This window comes from Phalacrocorax aristotelis, chromosome 1, assembly GCF_949628215.1.
Source record: "Phalacrocorax aristotelis chromosome 1, bGulAri2.1, whole genome shotgun sequence".
Lineage (NCBI taxonomy): Eukaryota > Metazoa > Chordata > Aves > Suliformes > Phalacrocoracidae > Phalacrocorax > Phalacrocorax aristotelis.
The window spans coordinates 25,575,461-25,594,065 of NC_134276.1; the positions used below are offsets into that span (position 1 = coordinate 25,575,461).

General features: G+C 43.9%; 1 protein-coding gene across 1 annotated transcript in view; it reads left to right on the top strand.

The window, feature by feature from the left end:
• Positions 1-12,084: 12,084 nt before the first annotated feature.
• KL (klotho) overlaps positions 12,085-18,605 on the top strand; it is a 51,933-nt gene continuing 45,412 nt past the window's right edge. Inside the window, exon 1 of the mRNA XM_075084910.1 lies at positions 12,085-12,884. Coding sequence (XP_074941011.1) covers positions 12,138-12,884 — 747 coding nt within the window. The 5' untranslated portion in view covers positions 12,085-12,137. The remainder of the gene's footprint in view (positions 12,885-18,605) is intronic.

The following is an 18,605-nucleotide window of genomic DNA, read 5'->3' on the forward strand; positions in this document are numbered from 1 at the left end:
GCATTTTTAAGAGACAAGGGCAGTGCAGCAACCTCTGGAGACCGGATTAACTGACCTCGAGGTCTTACTGTGCTGACTGCACTGACAGCTGTGAGATGGGTCTGGAGGATGCCCTTAGCCTTGGGAAGCATGCTTTCCCTGCGGCATGAGATTTTGCTGAGCTTTTTCAGAGATACCTGCCACACTGAGAAATCACGATTTTCCTGCTTTCATTTGTGATCCTCTGGAAACTGCTGCTGGCCTGCTGAAATAATAATAGCAAACATGCTAAGACAAGTCTTACACACTGCAGGCATTGATACTCTGCCCTTAGAGCATATCCACTGTAAGGGAATATCCAGAAAAGCCATTGCATACAGGAAGGAGACTCTCAGGAGGCAATGAAAAAAAGTCATGAAAAATAAGTGGATGTATTTAGTAGATCATCTTCCTCAAAATTTCAAGATTTTTAAGTTAAAAACAGATTTGAGCTGAAGGTAGAAGTAATAAGGAGAAATGAACACAGATGCCTTCCTTTCAGTGAAACTCTGTTTGTCAGCTGAAAGTTGGGCCTATAGGAATTTAAATGCTAAGTTAATTTAAAAAATGAAAAAATTAACTTTTCTTGGTATCTATGACTAAGCTACAGAGTTCAGGCAGAAAAATGCCATATCAGCCTTTGTGATCATAAATTGCCCAAATGAACACCTGCTCTGACAGCATGACCCAAAATGTGTAGCTCCCTCAATAGCTACTACCCCTTGGTACCTAACAGAGAAATTGGTCTGGTAAATATTGTTTCTCCCCCACTTGCCCTGCAAAGAGTACTTTCCCTGTTTCAGCCAAAAGGAGGAATTGCTTGATGATCCCTAACTGTAGCACATGCTTTTTTATATATAATAGATTTAAAACTCACTTACTGCAGTCTCCTATGAAGCATGTTTCATAATGTCAGGGGTCTGCTTTTCTCTCTGTGGGTGGGACAGCCTCGCTGTGTATATATTAAAGACTTTTTGCTACAAAGACAGGTTTTTGCAATTTAAAAAAATTTAGGTTTAGATGAAGAATACATGCACTATGCTGGTAAGAGGGTAGATCCTTCCAGCAATGAATGCATTTGAACTTAGTTACACGGACTCCAAAGCATTTTATCAAGCTGAATTTTTGCATGGCTTATGTTCTGGTCACATATAAAAGACCACTGTAAATCAAAGATTTACACTTGGAAAATGCTTACTTTAGATGCTTGTACCAAACAGTAGATAATTTTCTAACAGGCCTGACAATTCTAGAGAATTAGTCTGCTTAACTTTCTTACATACAACTCAAATATCCGTATATAAAAGCTTAATTGATATCTCTTTCAGCCACAGTTTGGGACTTTCCTAACAGCCGTTGAGCAGACATACCAAATGTGTTTTTTCTTAGAATCCCACAAATATTAACATTTTCTGAAATTACCTGCTGGATGAAGAGAAGTAGAACACTGATGTACCAACATGTGTTGCTTAATCACTGTGGCATTTTCGTTACTCCTACGTTCAGCTACCTCCATTATAATTGCTGTGCAGCTCCTCCTTCCTTATTATATTGCCCATAGTTCTTTGATTTGCAGCAGGTATTACACTGTAGGGGTGAACCAGAGTGGCTGGTGGAAATCTAATCACTGACCTTGAGAAAAGCCAAAATAGTCTCATAAATACTTAATCTCACAGAACTGAAGTCAGTGGTAGCACATACCTTAGTCCCAGCTGTTTTGGTCTAAAGAAGAGGTTGTAAGTCCACCACTTAAAGCGGGCAATAAACCTAACACACCTAACAGTCTGGCTCCTGCTTAGGAAGAAGTATTAAGATCCTGCCACTGTTAACAAATATTATCCTGTCTCTAATTTCACCCTAGGGAAAAGATGGGCATCTTATTGCTCAACAGACTAAACGTCCTGTGATTTCAGATGTGGGCAAAGCAAGGCCTCATATTAATTATGGTAGTAGATGTATGATGTATGAGAATGTTACTAATGGTGTTAAGATAAAAATTTCTATCTGACTACTAGTTGAGTGAGATTCAGTTTGAGCTGGACGATGCAGGAGCCACAGAGATCTGACCATAGCAGACTGTAACTGGAGAGGTGAACAGCCACTATGGTCAGGACTCCCATTCTTACACATGGCACTGTCACCATTCTGAATGGATAAGGGTGTCCTGTTTGACTTCCAACTGCCATTACAGGATGATATAGATCTCCCACATTCAGTTACGCACAGGAAGGTAGTTGGTGTCCTTTGACCACCATTGTGTCATGCCATAAAGTCACCATGTTGTCTACCCAAAGCTGATAGATATAACACAGGATCTATACGAGACCTGTGTTGTTTCAGAATATTAACTGGAAGACAGGTGGGGTACCTAAAAGTCACATCAACTATATGTGGGTGGCTGAAATGAGCCCTCTGTGCAATATCGGCAACTCCCATGCAGATGTGCCAGACACTATAGGCTGCTGGAGATGGAACCGGACATACATGTCTGGGCAGGTGGATCTCTCCTTGGTGCCTACCTTAGGGTGAGCTGAATCACTCTCTAGGCTGCATGTATTACATTGGTTAGATCTCCTTGAGCTGTTGTGGGATCAGTTCAGTTACCTAAACATAGGCATCTTCTGACGTGCTCTGGGGCCCCTAAGATATTAATGTGGAATTGCCAGGTAGGATGCAAGACCAGTAACTTCTGAAGTGGGAGCCAGAGGTCTGACAGGGTACACCACAGTGTCTACAATGACAAAAGACACCTATGTTTAAGCTACTGAATTAATTTCTCAGCTTATATACAGAAACCTGTAAGTAGACGACTACCTTCAGGTGCCTTAATCCAAAGCTAAGTCCCACCCTTAGTTCATCAGTGTTGTTAATTATGGAAGTCTACAAGTCAGATAAGTTTTGCAGGGGTCTGCCTCTTGCTGTCATAACTCTTGATATTTGACTCCAAGGACTGCAGGAAGCAACTACTGCTCCCCCAAGCTGTTCCTGACATCCCTCAGCCCAGCACCAGAGCTTGTTTTGATGGCCCAAATTGCTTAGCCTTGCTCAGCCCCACAGCTCAACTGAGCAGGGGAATTCTCACAGAGGTTTCTTTGCTCAGGAATGGTAGATGCGTATGGTAGACACAGCACAACACTGCACTGTGAAAACATAGCAGTGATTTCAGCAAACTGAACCCATAGAATCCAAGTCCTCTTTACACACATTTAATGAGTCCTTCATAGGTCATATCAAGCATCCTTTTATTAGCCACCATATTCTACTCTGCCTCTGTTATGTATTATCTAATTCGTTAATTTTTTTTTCTATAAGGTAAACATCCAGACAAGCTCCAGTCATTACCAGAAACGTCATGAAATTCAACAAGGGCAAGTGCAATGTCCTGCATCTGGGGAGGAACAACCCCATGCACCAGTACAGGCTGGGGGCTGAACTACTGGAAAGCAGCTCTGTTGAGAAGGACCTGGGAGTGCTGGTGGGCAACAAGCTGACCCTGAGCCAGCACTGTGCCCTTGTGGCCAAGAAGGCCAACGGTATCCTGGGCTGCATTCAAAGGAGTGTGGCCAGCAGATTGAGAGAGGTTATCCTTCCCCTCTACTCTGCCCTAGTGAGACCACATTTGGAGTACTGTGTCCAGTTTTGGGCCCCCCAGTTTAAGAAGGGTGCAGAACTGCTTGAGCAAGTCCAGTGGAGAGTTACCAAGATGATCAGGGGGCTGCAGCATCTCCCTTATGAGGAAAGGCTGAGACATCTGGGTTTGTTCAACCTGGAGAAGAGAAGACTGAGGGGGGATTTCATCAATACCATATAAATATCTAAAGGGGGGGTGTCAGGACGATGGGACTGGGGTCTTTTCAGTGGTGCCCAATGACAGGACAAGGGAAAATGGGCACAAGTTGAAACACAGGAAGTTCCAGCTGAACATGAGAAAAAACTTTTTTCCTGTGAGGGTGACAGAGCAGTGGCACAGGCTGCCCAGGGAGGTTGTGGAGTCTCCTTCCCTGGTGACATTCAAAACCCGCCTGGGCACAGTCCTGTGCCCCCTGCTCAAGGTGTGCCTGCTCAAGCAGGGGTGTTGGACAAGATAATCTCCAGAGGTCCCTTCCAACTCCTACCATTCTGTGGTTCTGTGTGTTTACTTTAGGATATATATCTTTATATGGCATATTTGGATGTTTTCTTGTCTGCACATTATCTTCCCTAATGACATGTATCCTCTGTGGGCTTCTTAGATTTTTGATAGACTAGAGACATCCTATATATTCATCTAGTATCTCACCACCTATCAGATAGTCTCAGAGCTTCTTATCACTTAGCTGTCCAGCTAGAAGCTTTAAATTTCATAACTGCAAGTTTCATAGAAGTGCTTTAGTGTCTGCCACTGGCCCACATTCAGGGCCTAGCAAGAACCTGCAGATATTCCTCTGGTCTTTCCATGGAGCCAGATCACTTGGATAGGTGTTGCTTTTAGAAAACTACAGGCTGGTCTCTGCCACTTTGCACTGTGATAGCTAAAAAGCTATTTCTTCAAAGTGTTCAGAAATCACAGGAAAAGTACAGGAAAAAAAAAACACCAGAAAAGAACCCAAAACTTACTACGGAAATTATCTGCCTTTCAGTTTTTGAAGCACTGCACTGATTCTTCTGGATAGCAGCTGTGAAGAAATGCTTAATGCAGAATTCTTTGGCTACTGGCCATGCATCTTTGCTTTCAAGTCTCAGAGGTGAAATTCATTGCAGTAATCCTGAAGATTTTTTTATCTTTTGTTAGAAAGGTCTAATTCTCAAGACTGGACTGTTGCAGCATACTCTATCTTGGTCTAATCCGGTTTAACTCCTCAACCACAGTTGAAGAGGTAGACCATAAACTGTGCACACTTACTGTTTTGGTAATAAATGTCTTGACTTCCCAATGATTTTCAGCCAATCTTGGAAACACAGGAGTAAAGCCTTGCTAGAATATCTGGGAGTAGCCCCCAAGTACATTTGTGTGAGTATGAAGCAGCACTAGAAGACTAAATAGAATCTCAGTTCACTATAAACCAGATTTCAGTACTATACACTTCACACAGTACAGACAGTGAGTTTTTTCTATTCAGTCAAAACTGGTTTTCTATAATATAAGGGTTGTGTTTATTAAAGAGCATCATATGCCTGTAGCCCTGAAAAATCTTTATGCATTTGCAGCCAGTGTTGCCTGTACATTCAGTAATGCAGCAGCATAGTGCACTATAGTTTAAATGACTAGCTTACAAAGTTTCAGTTTAAAATTATATAACTTTTAATTGCAGAAGTGACATTTAGGCAGAAAATCTGAAGAAGATTCAACCCACTACAATAGTTCTTAAAAGCATTCCTATATCTTGGTGAGCCAGTCTTTGCCTTGCTGTAAAGGAGACCAATATTGGCATGAGTCAAAACCAACAAGAAATAAGTATCTGAACTATGCTGTCATTCAACTGCTTATTGAAATACAGATTTAGCAAACACTAACTTGTGCTGCTGTATGATTTTAGCAGGAGTAATTCTTATCAATTTACCTACAGAAAGGGACCTAAAGATATAATGATAGAAGTAATTTTGCAGGATATTCTTCCCTGACTGAATTTAATGCATAAAAATTTCAACTTTCATGTACATAAAACTCAGCTTTGCATTTTCATTTTTTAATAGTAGTGCTTTTTATTTCTTCATTTCAGCCCCTGTGGATCTTTCTTTTCATAGAAGAAGTGGCATTTTGCCAGAGTTTTTAAAATAGTAGGAATTTGAAGAGTAAAGGGAAATGCTTCAGCTGTGCCTGAACTGAAGAGATAGGATGACTGTATATGAAAAGTCACCATAAGTGTCTCTAGGGTGCTGTCAGCTCTAGACTGAGCCACAGGATTCAAGCTTTTGAGCCATCCTGTGGAGACAGAATGAAATTGGTTTCTAAGTGATAACAGTGTATCACGAACAGAAATTAAAATAGAAGTGAGAACAGCGAAATTATAGTTTTGCTCCATTTTATACTGTATTAGAGAGCACAAACTGGGATTTTCATAGGTATGCACCTCTTAGGGTTGAGATCCAGTCTCTCCAGATCCCATCTAAATTGTTAAATCTATTTCACTCATGTGAGTGATCCAGTCCCTCTGATTTCCAGGATTTTCTACTCTAAAAGTGCCAAAACTCATTAGGCATCTCTCTGTTTTGTCTGTAACTTTCCTGGACACCCACCTTCACTTGTTCACACATGCTCAGCAGACTCTGGGGAGACAGGCATATTTCTTCAACCACTGCAACCAGACTTCAGTTCCTGCCTAAAACAGGGCTGAAGCCTGTGGCTCATGGGCTGCACGGCTGGACTTGGCAAGGAGCACTCTTTTTCTCTCCTCTCTCCAACACCCCTACTCTTCTCCTTCAGCTCTGGACCCTTCTTGCCAGCCAAGCCTATGTCACCTGCCCAGGACAGGAAGAGCGAGGCTGTACCCACCTCTTCGCTATCTCCCTTCCCAGGAGAGAAGCCACATTTTTTCCCTTCTTTTTTTGCCCATCTATTCTTCCACCAATTTGGGAGGCACTTATGAAGACAGAGGGATCATCTACAAACTCTTGTCTTGTCATCTGGATAATGGGGAGGTGCTTGAGGCCTCCCAGAAGTAAAAGACAGCATTTCCAAGAGGTCGTTTCCAATGAAATGGCATTCCAATGTGGTGTTTCAACTTTGTCCCCATCCCCCATCACCTTCTGTGATTCAGGGGTTGAAATGGATCCACTGGTTCCCCTGAAGGAGGGTTTACAAGACTGGGAAGGCTTTGTAGCCTTTGCCTTCCAGGTATGAGGAAGCATCCAGACACTACATGTCCCCTCCCAGGTTACAGTGGGATTGTCCTCCTTGCCCTATGTGAATAAAATAGAAATACCTAGGCTTGCCTTGTATCCTGGTTTCACATGAGATAGAGTTAATTTTCTTCACAGTAGCTAGTATGGGGTTGAGTTTTGGATTTGCGCTGAAAACAGTGTTGATAATGTCGAGATGATTTAGTTGTTGCTAAGTAGCAGTTACACTGGTCAAGGACTTTTTCAGCTCCCCATGCTCTGCCAGGTGCACAGGAAGCTGGGAGGGGACACAGCTGGGACAGCTGACCAAAGGGATATTCCATACTGTATGATGTCATGCTCAGTATATAAAGCTGGGGGAAGAAGAAGGAAGAGGGGGATGTTCACAGTGATGATGTTTGTCTTCCCAAGTAACCGTTACGTGTGATGGAGCCCTGCTTTCCTGGAGATGGCTGAACACCTGCCTGCCCATGGGAAGGAGTGAATGAATTCCTTGTTTTGCTTTGCTTACATGTGTGGCTGCTACTTTACCTATTAAACTGTCTTTATCTCTACCTACGTGCTTTCTCACTTTTACTCTTCTGATTCTCTCCCAGATCCCACTGGGGTGGGGGAGTGAGCAAGCAGCTGTGTGGTGCTTAGTTGCTGACTGGGGCTAAACCATGACACCTTGAAGTTACTCCCTGTCACCCTCCAAAATAAGAGGGGCCAAAGGATTTGGAATTCCGCTTTTCGTACAAGGGGATGTTCAGGGTTTGCCCACTTCTAGAAGACATGGTTACAAGGGTAAAGGGAAAATGACTGGAGTTTAGGTTTCTAACTTCTCACCTCACACTAGATCCTACCACAGAATAAAGGATGACAAGTTAGAGTCTTTTATGGGATAAAAAGAACTTATCACACTTGAAACAGGAGATGACTAGAGTCCACAGAATTAAAAAAAAAGGCATTTCAGGTTCTCTACCTCCCTTTCCAACTACAAAAAAAGTGGAGATGAAGAATGATTTGGCACTTACGACCGGAATAGAGGAGGATTTAACATCTTCCCAAGCATTCTTCAGCAGTACTCTAATTCATTACACCAGCAGGCATATTTTGGACCTGACAACACCGTATTTCTAATTTCAATACAGTCAGTTACTTACTGTCTTTAAAGTCATTCTGAATGTACAGTGAATGTGTATAACTAATGTGACCAAGAAAGAAAGAAGGAATAGGTATGGAAAGCTGTATTTTTACAAGAAAAATGGACTTGCAGATTCTTCTCTGGGAATATTGAGGAACAACTTATTTGCCTGGTAGGCTGTGATGTTCTGGCAGGGTTGAAGAGGGTAAATCTAGAACACTGTTGCTCAGCTTTCCACTGGGAACAGCTATTCATCAGCAAGTAGAAGTTAAATCTGACAGCTTCGAAGTTTGCATTTAACAGACAGAATAAAGAAGTAGTATTGTTATGCAGTGATGGAAGCAGTAGTGAAAGCGCTTTCAGGTGGTGATTTTTTTAAGCAGTGTCCTCAGCTGGTAGTGAGTACTTTTGTGTCTTGAGATAAAATGCTGAGAGCATAAATCTATTACACAAGGCTATTTTCAACTGACTATATGCTTGTATATGTTTGGAAATACGCTTGTGAAGGGACAAGGGGCATTCAAACAGAAGATGGCTGTTTTAAACACTGAGACTGTTTGTTCTGCCACAGTGAGGAGCACAGATGCTACCAGTGTAAGGCCGATAGCTCTTCTGGAGAGATTTTTAAAATGAGGAAGGGATTTGCTGCATTGAAGTCAATCCATGATGTGACCTCAGGGGAAGCTGTTAAATTAATCTAAATCAGTAATAGAGTTACTTTACCTAAAATCAGATATCTCAGAAGATTCAGCCTCTTTGGGGTAGAAACCGAAATGCTCAGTGAGAACACTGTCAAATTTGATTGCATGCACTGACTGCATAACAAGCAAAGAAAATCTCAGCACAGCCTATTGAAAATTTTACTAACACTTAATGTATCTATTATACATATTATCAAAAGTTGAACATTTGGTAATCACTAATACAGAGAAGGCTGAAAGGTAAATCCTGATCTGCCAACCTGGGACAGAGTTGGAATTGTCCTTGCTCAGCAACACAGATGCTGTGGAGCCATGCTTTGAACCCAAGGAGCAGTGAGGGAGACCTGGATGTCTGCATGTGTTTAGCTGACCTTTCTGCATAGTTAATATTGCACAGAGTTTGTTAGGCTGTCTGTTAGAGGAAAAATATATTGGCTCAGAGCAGTGGGTGATTGTGTTGTCCTAAAACATGGAACCAAGCTTTCTCTGTAAGAAAAAAAAAAAGCAACCGGAGGCCACAGTGGACATTTTCTGACATTTGCACTAAAAAAAAAAAAGGGGGAGTTAATCTGCCAGACATACAGGTGAAGCTTTGTGCCAGGAACTTATGGCCAGATTTCATCCCTCAAAAGAGGGCTGCTTGCTTTAGGAGCACAGTCACTGTAGACTTCCCGGATAGTTTCTGGAGATGGCAGCCACCTCCAGAAGCTGACAAAGATCTTAGCTAGGCTTAGTCACCCTAACACCAGGAGGCTATTTCTTTCCTTCACTGTTGAGATGCTCTGGAAGAAACAAGCTCCTAATGAAGGAGTTTCAGTTAAGTGCCTACTTATAGGTGCTGTCTAAGTGCAAATGGGATTGATCTAGGTTTTAGTTAATAATTAGCAAATTAAAACAGAATGCATCAAGATATATTTTAAAATCTCTTGTGTCCCCAGACACCAAATGAAGCTTTTTTTTCCTTAAATGTCAGCAATGGACTTAGCATCACTAATGCCCTGGTTTAGGCTAAAGTATTTCTGAGGCATGCCTCTACATCCTGATTTTCAAAATATTTAGGCAGTGACCTCCAGCAAAGGCATTACACTTCCACTGAAATCAGGTCAGTGCTGAACAGGAGTCTGGCTTTTCATTCCTTGCACAGGGGTGACTGCAGTAATGCCGCTATGCACTTTACAACTGATCTCCAGCTTCTGCAAGTAACTACCAGGTGATGCTAACACCTAGCTCTGTTGCTGGAGCTCGAGTTGTCATTTACTTAGACTGAAACCAAATTTCAGCAGCTTGTCAGACTGTATAGCAAACTCACTCGTGGCAGCCAATGACCAGCCCTGGTGCTGGGCCTGCCATCCCCAGCTCCTACCCCACAAACTTCCTCCCTTAGGGAAGGGGTGTCAGTGGTCCCCTGGGCTGTTTAGCTCTTCATCCCTCTAACATGGGAAGAAGTTAGTCACCACTAATGGAAGACTAACTGCAATCCTGTACTCTACATCTTGTCCCTGTGCTCAGCACTGGTGAGGCCGCACCTCAAATAATGTGTTCGGTTTTGGGACCCTCACTACAAGGACATTGAGGTGCTGGAGCATGTCCAGAGAAGGGTAACAAAGCTGGTGAAGGGTCTGGAGAACAAGTCTTACAAGGAGCGGCTGAGGGAACTGGGGCTGTTTAGCCTGGAGAAGAGGAGGCTGAGGGGAGACCTTATCGTGTTCTACAACTACCTGAAAGGATGTCATAGAGAGGTGCATGTTGGTCTCTTCTCCCAAGTCACTAGTGATAGAACGAGAGAAAATGGCTTTAAACTGTGTCAGGGAGGTTTAGATTGGATATTAGGAAAAACTTCCCTGAAAGAGTGGTCAGGGATTGGAAGATGCTGCCCAGAGAGGTGGTGGAGTCACCATCCCTGGAGGTATTTGAAAGATGTGTAGACATGGCATGTCAGGGCATGGTTTAGGAGGCATGGTGGTGTTGGGTTGACAGTTGGACTTGATGATCCTAGAGGTCTTTTCCAACCTTGAGGATTTTATGATTCTATGATCTTTGTTTTTTCCATAAAAACACCACAAAACAATGGCCAAAACTGAACCTAATCACTGCAGAAAAGATGGAAGTTTGAAGTTCTAGAAACAGGCAAAGCAAACTCCCTGCCTGCACCTGCAAGGCCTGAGAGCCCATCCCGTGTGCTAGAGGAAACCTTCAGTGGCTCGTGGTTGGCACTTAAATCCATTCAACTCATTATTAGTGATTACCTATAATTTTCCTGTGAGGGTGTTTATTTCCTAAAAATAAAATGAAATTATCTAAATGCTTTCGTTCTGTACTCAAACAATTTTTGTCTCATCTGAACATCTCCCTGTCTTTGACAGCCTTTCTAGGAGATGTGTTTATTCTTAGATGTCCCAACTCGTGTTAGAGTCCACACAACTGAATACCAGGCTTTTGCAATGTGTTGAGCCAGTTCTTGCTTTGCCGCCCTGGTCAAATTGTTTAGTCCAAAAGACCCTGAGACCTGCCTCTAAAGAGGTCCATGCATTGCACCCACACGATTGGTTAAAAAGTGTAACTCAAGTAAACAAACTTAGCTCAATTTGATTCCTCCCTGTAAAGATCTGTGAGGCATTTCTGATAGGAACTTGTTCTGCATGCAGTAAACCAAACAAATACACCAACCTCCTACTCCAGAAAAGTTTTGTTACTGGGAGGTACAGTCCATGAACTACCGGGGTGAGTGGTGTATGTGTGTATGATGTCCTTGGACAATGCGTTTCTCTTTAATTACTGTTACATGAGCAGCTGCGACGCCTCTTGCCAAGGTACCATGAAGGAAATACTGGGTGAAGGAAAAATAATTTTTATTTCCTCGCCTTTCCCCCAACCCGCGGATCGGCTCCCCCCCCCTCCCCCGGGCCCCGCTTCAGGGGCTGCTCTCCGCCGGGCTCCGGGCTCCCCGCCGGCCCCGGGCTCCCTGCCGGACGGCGGCGCGGCGGGAAGGGGGCTACGCGGAGCTCCCCGGAGGGGATGGATCCGGCCGTCGAGTCTCTGCCAGGGGTCCTTTGTTTCGGCGAGATGAGGCAGGGCAGCGGCGAGGGTCGCGCCTCCGAGGGGTGCACCGCAGCCGCAGCGAGGTGCGGGCGCCCGGCGGAGCGGGCGGAGGGTCCGCCGGCGGGGAGGGCCGGGGAGGGGGGTTACAGAGCCGACCCTGAACGGGAGACAGGGTCCACCTCCCCCGAGGAGCCCCCGCCCCGCTGCCGCACTCCCCTCCCCGCCCGCCCCGTCTCACCCCCTGGATCCCGCCCCCAGAGGCAGCTCTTCCCGAGGGAGCCGGGCGGGAAGGATGCAGACGGCAGTTCCGAGGTAATTATTAATAGCCGTGCCCACCGGGGCGGGGGTGGGGGGGGGAAGGGGCGCGGTGAGATAAAAGGGGGCGGTGGGGGGCTGACAGGCGGGAGCCGCCGTCGCGGAGCCCCGCCGGGAGCATGGCCTCCGCCGTGCCGCCGCCGCTGGTGCTGCTGGTGCTGCTGGGGCGGCCGCTGCTCGGGGCGCCGGGGCAGGGCGCGGGCACCTGGTCCCGCTTCGCCCGGCTGCCCTACCCGCAGGACCAGCTCTTCCTCCACGACACCTTCCCCGACGGCTTCCTCTGGGGGGCGGGCAGCGCCGCCTACCAGACAGAGGGCGGCTGGCGCCAGGGGGGCAAAGGCGCCTCCGTCTGGGACACCTTCGCCCACCGCCCGGCCACGCCGTCGGGGTCCGCCCCGCCCGGGCCGGCGGGCGGCGACGTGGCCAGCGACAGCTACAACAACCTCTTCCGCGACGCCGAGGGGCTGCGGCGCCTGGGGGTCTCCCACTACCGCTTCTCGCTGGCTTGGGCCCGGCTGCTGCCCAACGGCACAGCACCCCTCAACCCCGCCGGGCTTGCCCACTACCGACGGCTGCTGGGCCGCCTGCGGGAGCTAGGCATCGAGCCCGTCGTCACCCTCTACCACTGGGACCTGCCACAGGCCCTGCAGGACGCCTTTGGTGGCTGGGCCAGCCCCGTCCTGCCCCAGCTCTTCCGTGACTACGCCGAGCTCTGCTTCCGACATTTTGGCGGGCAGGTGCGCTACTGGCTGACCATGGACAACCCCTACGTGGTGGCCTGGCATGGCTATGGCACGGGGCAGCTGCCACCCGGCGTGCAGGGCGGCCCACACCTCGGCTACCGGGCAGCCCACCACCTGCTCCAGGTAAATGTCGGATGGTGGGAAGGGGCCCCTGGTGCCTTCTCAGCCCCTGGGGTGTGCCAAGGGGAAGGGTGCAGAGGCTGCCCTCAGCCCGCCACGTTGGTGGGCCTGTTGCCCAGTCAGCCCCTGGAGTGGAAACCAAATTGTTGTGCCCAATGGAGTGTGGGCAGCCCATTTATGGGCTGAAGCTGGTGAGGCTCGTAGGTGGGAGGCAGGAACTTTGTGGTCGTTTTGGGTTAACGGAAACACACTGAGTTAAAGCGATTTCTGCATTCTGCAGAAACGTACAATCCTGCTGCCAGCGCTTGCAGATGCCGGGCTAGGTGGGCGAGTGGATGCATTCAACTACGCCAGTCCAGCACTGGCTTACTGAAGTTACTGTGGAAATGCTTAATATGACTGTAAAGAGAGTTAATGCATGTGATAAAAAAATCTTACTGAGTTAATGGAGATGGTAGAGGTGGCTGAAACGTCATACTGAGATTTTCTTGACAGAGTATGGAAGTTTTTTTAAGTGTGAACTCTTTTTGGGAAAAAAGATCCTCTGTTCCCCAGCTAAGGTAGTAAGTGGCGTAAGTACTGTGCTATACATAATTTTTATGCAGTGTATCTATGTATGGTGTAATTGTAATGTTTGCTGGTAGCAAACATAGTGGATTCTCAGGGAGAGTTAAGCAAAAGTGTGTACAAGTCCTCTCAGTGATGGGAAAGGATTCAGGCTGACTGAATGGTACAATAGATCTTGTTAAGGCAAGATCTATTGTACCTAAATATGCATTCACAAACTCTGCTAATGTCCCTCTGCTCAGCGTACACTTACCAGTAGGAGTTATATGCTAATGAGTATCATATATGAGTTGTGAACACCGAGAAAACATCCAATGCATGCTTTGTTCAACTTTTTGCCACTTTCCTGCATTACTTTTGCATTGTTTAGTGCTAGAAATAAGTAAAAAGAAAATATAGGTGGGGAAAATGGGGGTAAAATTTCAGATTAAATTCCTGGTCCTGAAACCTTCGAACTCTTCATTTAGTACCTTGGGGTGTACTTGACTGTATTTCACCCTGTGATTGTACAGTTCACTGAACTAAGTGCGTCTGCTCATGAGTAAAGTTATTCCTAAACTTCAGCACTTTCAGGATTAGCCCCAAATTTTGCAGTGAGGCTTCATCACCTATCAGCAGTGTTACGCTTTTCATACAGTCACTGAAGAGTTGGTGGTCACTTACTTGCTGTACATCGCGTAGTTATTCTGTAACTCTGTTAAGCTGAGCTAAGGTAATCCTAGTTATATTTCACATAGTTGTTCTGAAGGCAGCGGGGATGTGCACAAGGGGATGGTCTGCAGGCTCGGTGCCTGAGGCACAGAACGTAGGGAGCAGAAGCTTCATTTCTCTGTCTTCCTACAGATAACATGCAGAAGAAATCATTAAAGCTGCAAATTTGAGCAGGTTGTTGGACCTTGCAATCCTTCAACTCCAAGGGTGGTAGGCACACTGAGGTGGAGTTTTAATGTTGTGTGTTACTATTTTTTTCCTGAAGTTCCTGCTTTGCTGGGCAAAATGGGCAGTTCATGAGTCCGTTCATGTTCTGCGTGGTTCTCCCTTCTGCCCTTTGTAGAATTTGTCACTTCAGACCTGAATTAATACAGGGCTTTGAGAACAGAGAAATAAATATGCACACCTCTTTTGTCCCTGGCTTTTACATAGTACTGCCTGTCTTGAGTATTTATATCCCACATCACTGTAGTATCTGAGTCCTTCATAATCTCAACCGTATACTTGTTCTCATAAAAGCCTTACAGAGAAGGAAGGTGCTTTTCTATTTACCAAATGAGAAACTGAGGCACAGACTTGCCTATGCCATATAAAAAGTATAATTAAACCAGGAAAGCCTACCAATACTTGATTTAGTGACAGAACATCAGGATTAGTTTTGTCCTAGTGACTGTCCTTCAGGGTAAGGCAGCAAGGTATCATTTTTTTTCACATTTCTTGAATGAGGAACTGAAATACAGATGCAACCAAGACCCAGAGTGTCCACTCATTGTTAGTACCCTTACCCTGGTATGCGATCTTTTTAGAATATAGGTAAATTATATTATACTTTCAGATCTACAAGTCAAATCCTGAAATCTCAAATCACTTACAGAGACAATAAGGGGCGTGTAGTTTATGCAGAACTCCAATCTCTAACTGCTCCAGGTAGGAGTCTTTTAGAGCCTGACTCTTCAGAAAGAGAAGTGAACAGCTTTAACACTGAGATCCTCCTTTTCCTTCCTATATCTCCGTAGCTTATTGATGTTGGACTTTTCCACTTGTTCAAGCAATGAAGTAGGAAGCTAAAGAGTATGGCTTCTGTGACTACAGAGCCTGATACCCACAGGGAAAGTGTATATAACTGTGTAAAGAAAAATTAAGTTATACCTCATATGGAAGGAGTGAATTACATTTCCGTGTGCAAATTAAATTTCTCTCTTACGTAATTCATGAGTGAATGACTTTGCAATTTGAATAATGTTTTTTAATGTGTGTCTTCTCTGGGTTGCATATAATTTTGTAGGTGAGTTTGGTCAGTTGTTCTCAGGAGCACATGCAGCTTTGATTTGAATCAGAAGGCTGCACAGTAGTACCGCTTCATCACAGCACCTGGAGGGTGTGTGCAGCGCCAGAGAGTGCTGCCAGGAGATGCAGTCCACGCAGCCCCACCAGAAAAGATGTGGTTGTACCATCCCACACAAAAAAACCCTTTCAGCTGCCTAACCTTTTGCTGCTTATGTCCTACATCATTACCCAAAAAGTCTGGTCCCAGGTTTCTTCCTAATCCTTTTTCCTTCTTGTCGCCTTTTTTTCCTCCCGGGGGAAATTGAGCTTGCAGAACATGTTCATTTTTTAAAAGATAAAATGTGTTGTCATAAATGTTTGGTTCTTAGCAAATGAGCAGACTAACTCTTAATATGCATGTTTTTCTGACTTTTCGGTCCTTATTTACGATATGCAGTTTTAAGCGTCTTCTTTCTGCATTTATTCAAACCGAAGACCCTCCTAAGTGGAGGGTCTATTTCACTAGCTATTAAGCTAGTGAAAGTTGATGTCTACTAATTTATTTTACTGGATGCTAATTACATTAAAAGACGAAATAATTTCCTTTAAGTTCCTTAAAATTCAACAGATGTGAATGTGGATTATGGGCTCTGACTTTCCGAGTGAGTTATTTATTACCTGAATAAGTAATCGAATAACAGTTTGATTCAATTCAGGTTGTTCAGTTCAGGGCTGGTGAAAACAGGGCAATGACGTTTGATCTGAATAATGATGTTTAAATTTAGCTTGAATGGATTTCACCCTAGTGTACTGATTTTTTTAATTACCTTTCATTTTTCTCAACTTGCAGTGCTGAGTCATAACAAATGCTAAATGGACAGAGTAAGAGACACTTTATATAAAGAGCAAAAAAAAAAAGTAAAAAAAACTTGTAAGCAAAAATATTTTATGGATGCATCCTCGGTTCATTAGTGAGGGTTGTTGATCTGTATTTCGGTGAAAACTTCACCCTTTTATAGTATTTCCACTGAGACTTTTCACTTTTGACACGTCTAAGCCCTTCAAACCTGGTAAGAAAGGGAGGAAGCTGTATGCGTTTATTCATAAAATAAATTGAATGGATCAAGTACAGTTCATAAAAGTTGGCATTCTCTCAAGTCGACAGTCAGAAAATGTAATGCCAACAATCTGTCATGTATATGATGCATATCTTTCCCCAGATAGAAGCTGAGAGGGGTCATTCTATTACGTTCTGGTTTTTGCAAATGCATTTTTTCATTACTGGTTCGCAGTATATTGTCTGAGTTGAACATACTTGGATTTACTCAATATAAACAGCATTTGCGGAAACAGAAGAACACATTGTTTCCCCGAAGAAGTAAGTGGAATTGCTGCCTGGAAACCAGTCACGTAGCAACAGACTGATTTCTATTCCAAACCTCTTTCCAAAACGAAAGGTAAGTACTCTTTTTTTGACCTTCAGTGCTAAAACTAATAAAGTATCAGTAATTGCAGCATAGGAGAACGGTCTTTCCTCGGTGCATATTGTTTCTTTCAACATTCAGCCAGCCTTCAAACTTTCACTCGTTGCAAATGGGGCAATTTTGGATTTTCCCAAAAGTAACACAGCTCATCATAGTTGTGAAGACATTCAGAATTTTTAGAAAAAAGAAGGAATAATTCTGAGTAAGGGAATTTTTTTTTTTTTCTTATTCTTGCTTTCTTAAGACTTAGTTCAAAGAAGGACAAATAAGAAATTGGTGTTGTTTCCGGTTTGGAGTATCAGTTGGTTGTATATATTTGCAAAGAATTTATTGCAGTAGTGATTTTTTTAATCGCTAATCATTGTAATAAGGTATCTTTCAAATGTCAGAGATGACAAACAAGTGCAGGCAAACTATAGCGCAAATTCAGATCTGATGCTGCAGTTTTCGTGCCAGTAGCTTGGGATGGTTATCTTATGTTCACAAATGTTATTAAAAGCTATAGTGTACCTTTCTCAAGCTTTTATCATCAAAAGAAAAAAATTGAGTTTCATTTTAAAAGGTGATAAACAGAGTAGTTTTGGTTTTAAGGGTGCTCATTTTGTTAAAATTAGCTCCAAAGATAGAATATGTAACTTTCCCCTTGCCACTTCTGTCTGATCACATGCACATTTGCAAAAGAAATGTTGTTTTCAAATATTCTGCTGTAACAAAAAAGCATGTTATCTTTACAGAGTACTTCAATGTTTAATTATGGAAATATCAGGACTATGTGGAGAATAAGGTGTTATCATGGAAAAGTGGGAGTGGACGACCCTCAAGTGTAGGGGTTCTGTAACTTGAAAAACTTTCTGGGACATGATAGGAAATCTTATTAAAACTCAGCAGGCAGAACCTGGGAAGGCTACACTGGTGACTGAAGTGGGATGGAAGCAGAATGTGTGTGTTCTCTGTGTGGAAGAGGACCAGGTCAAGCCCGTAAGTATGTTAAATCCCACCTCAACATTTTTGCTGTTCATTATGAGGATGAGGATTTGTTGAGGGTCCCTATTCATTATGATAATTTTAGTGCTTAGCAGTTGTGGTTTTTATAGCTGTGAATCTCTGTATTTAATTCTATAGGCAGCCCCAAATCCGTGTTTTCATATCTCATTTTAAGTGCCATGTGCCTGATTTTTAATTGTAGTAGCTGTTGCTGGAGGTATCTAGGTGATATTTCTGGTTCCTATCCAAGGTGATCTGGTATGCTTCCTTTTTAAATATCATGCTTTTCATTTAAGATCAAAGTTTGTGTTTAACGTGTTGGGCAGGGCTCTGCTCAGTGCCAGAAAGATAATGACTACTGATTAACAGCAGTTTGGTTCAGATAAGGACATTTAGATAGGCAACATAAAATTCACATCTCATAAAGTCTTGCTGGGTACATGAGCGTAAAGCTGTCTTCTCCTTGATACTCTTTCATTTTGCATTAATAAAATCTCATAAAGTATGAGACGTTCTTGGTTCTTCTTCAACCTCTCTTTTCAAGCAGAAGAAAGCCTCCATTTGTTATAGTTTCGGAGGATCCAAAGTACAGTGTTTGAAAGGACTTTTGTTACTGTGCATTCCTTCATATGACAAACCTTTCCAGGTTTCCAGTACTTAAGGTAGTTGATGTGCATAATTCCTACCTGTACTTAAGGTTGTTGTTGGGACC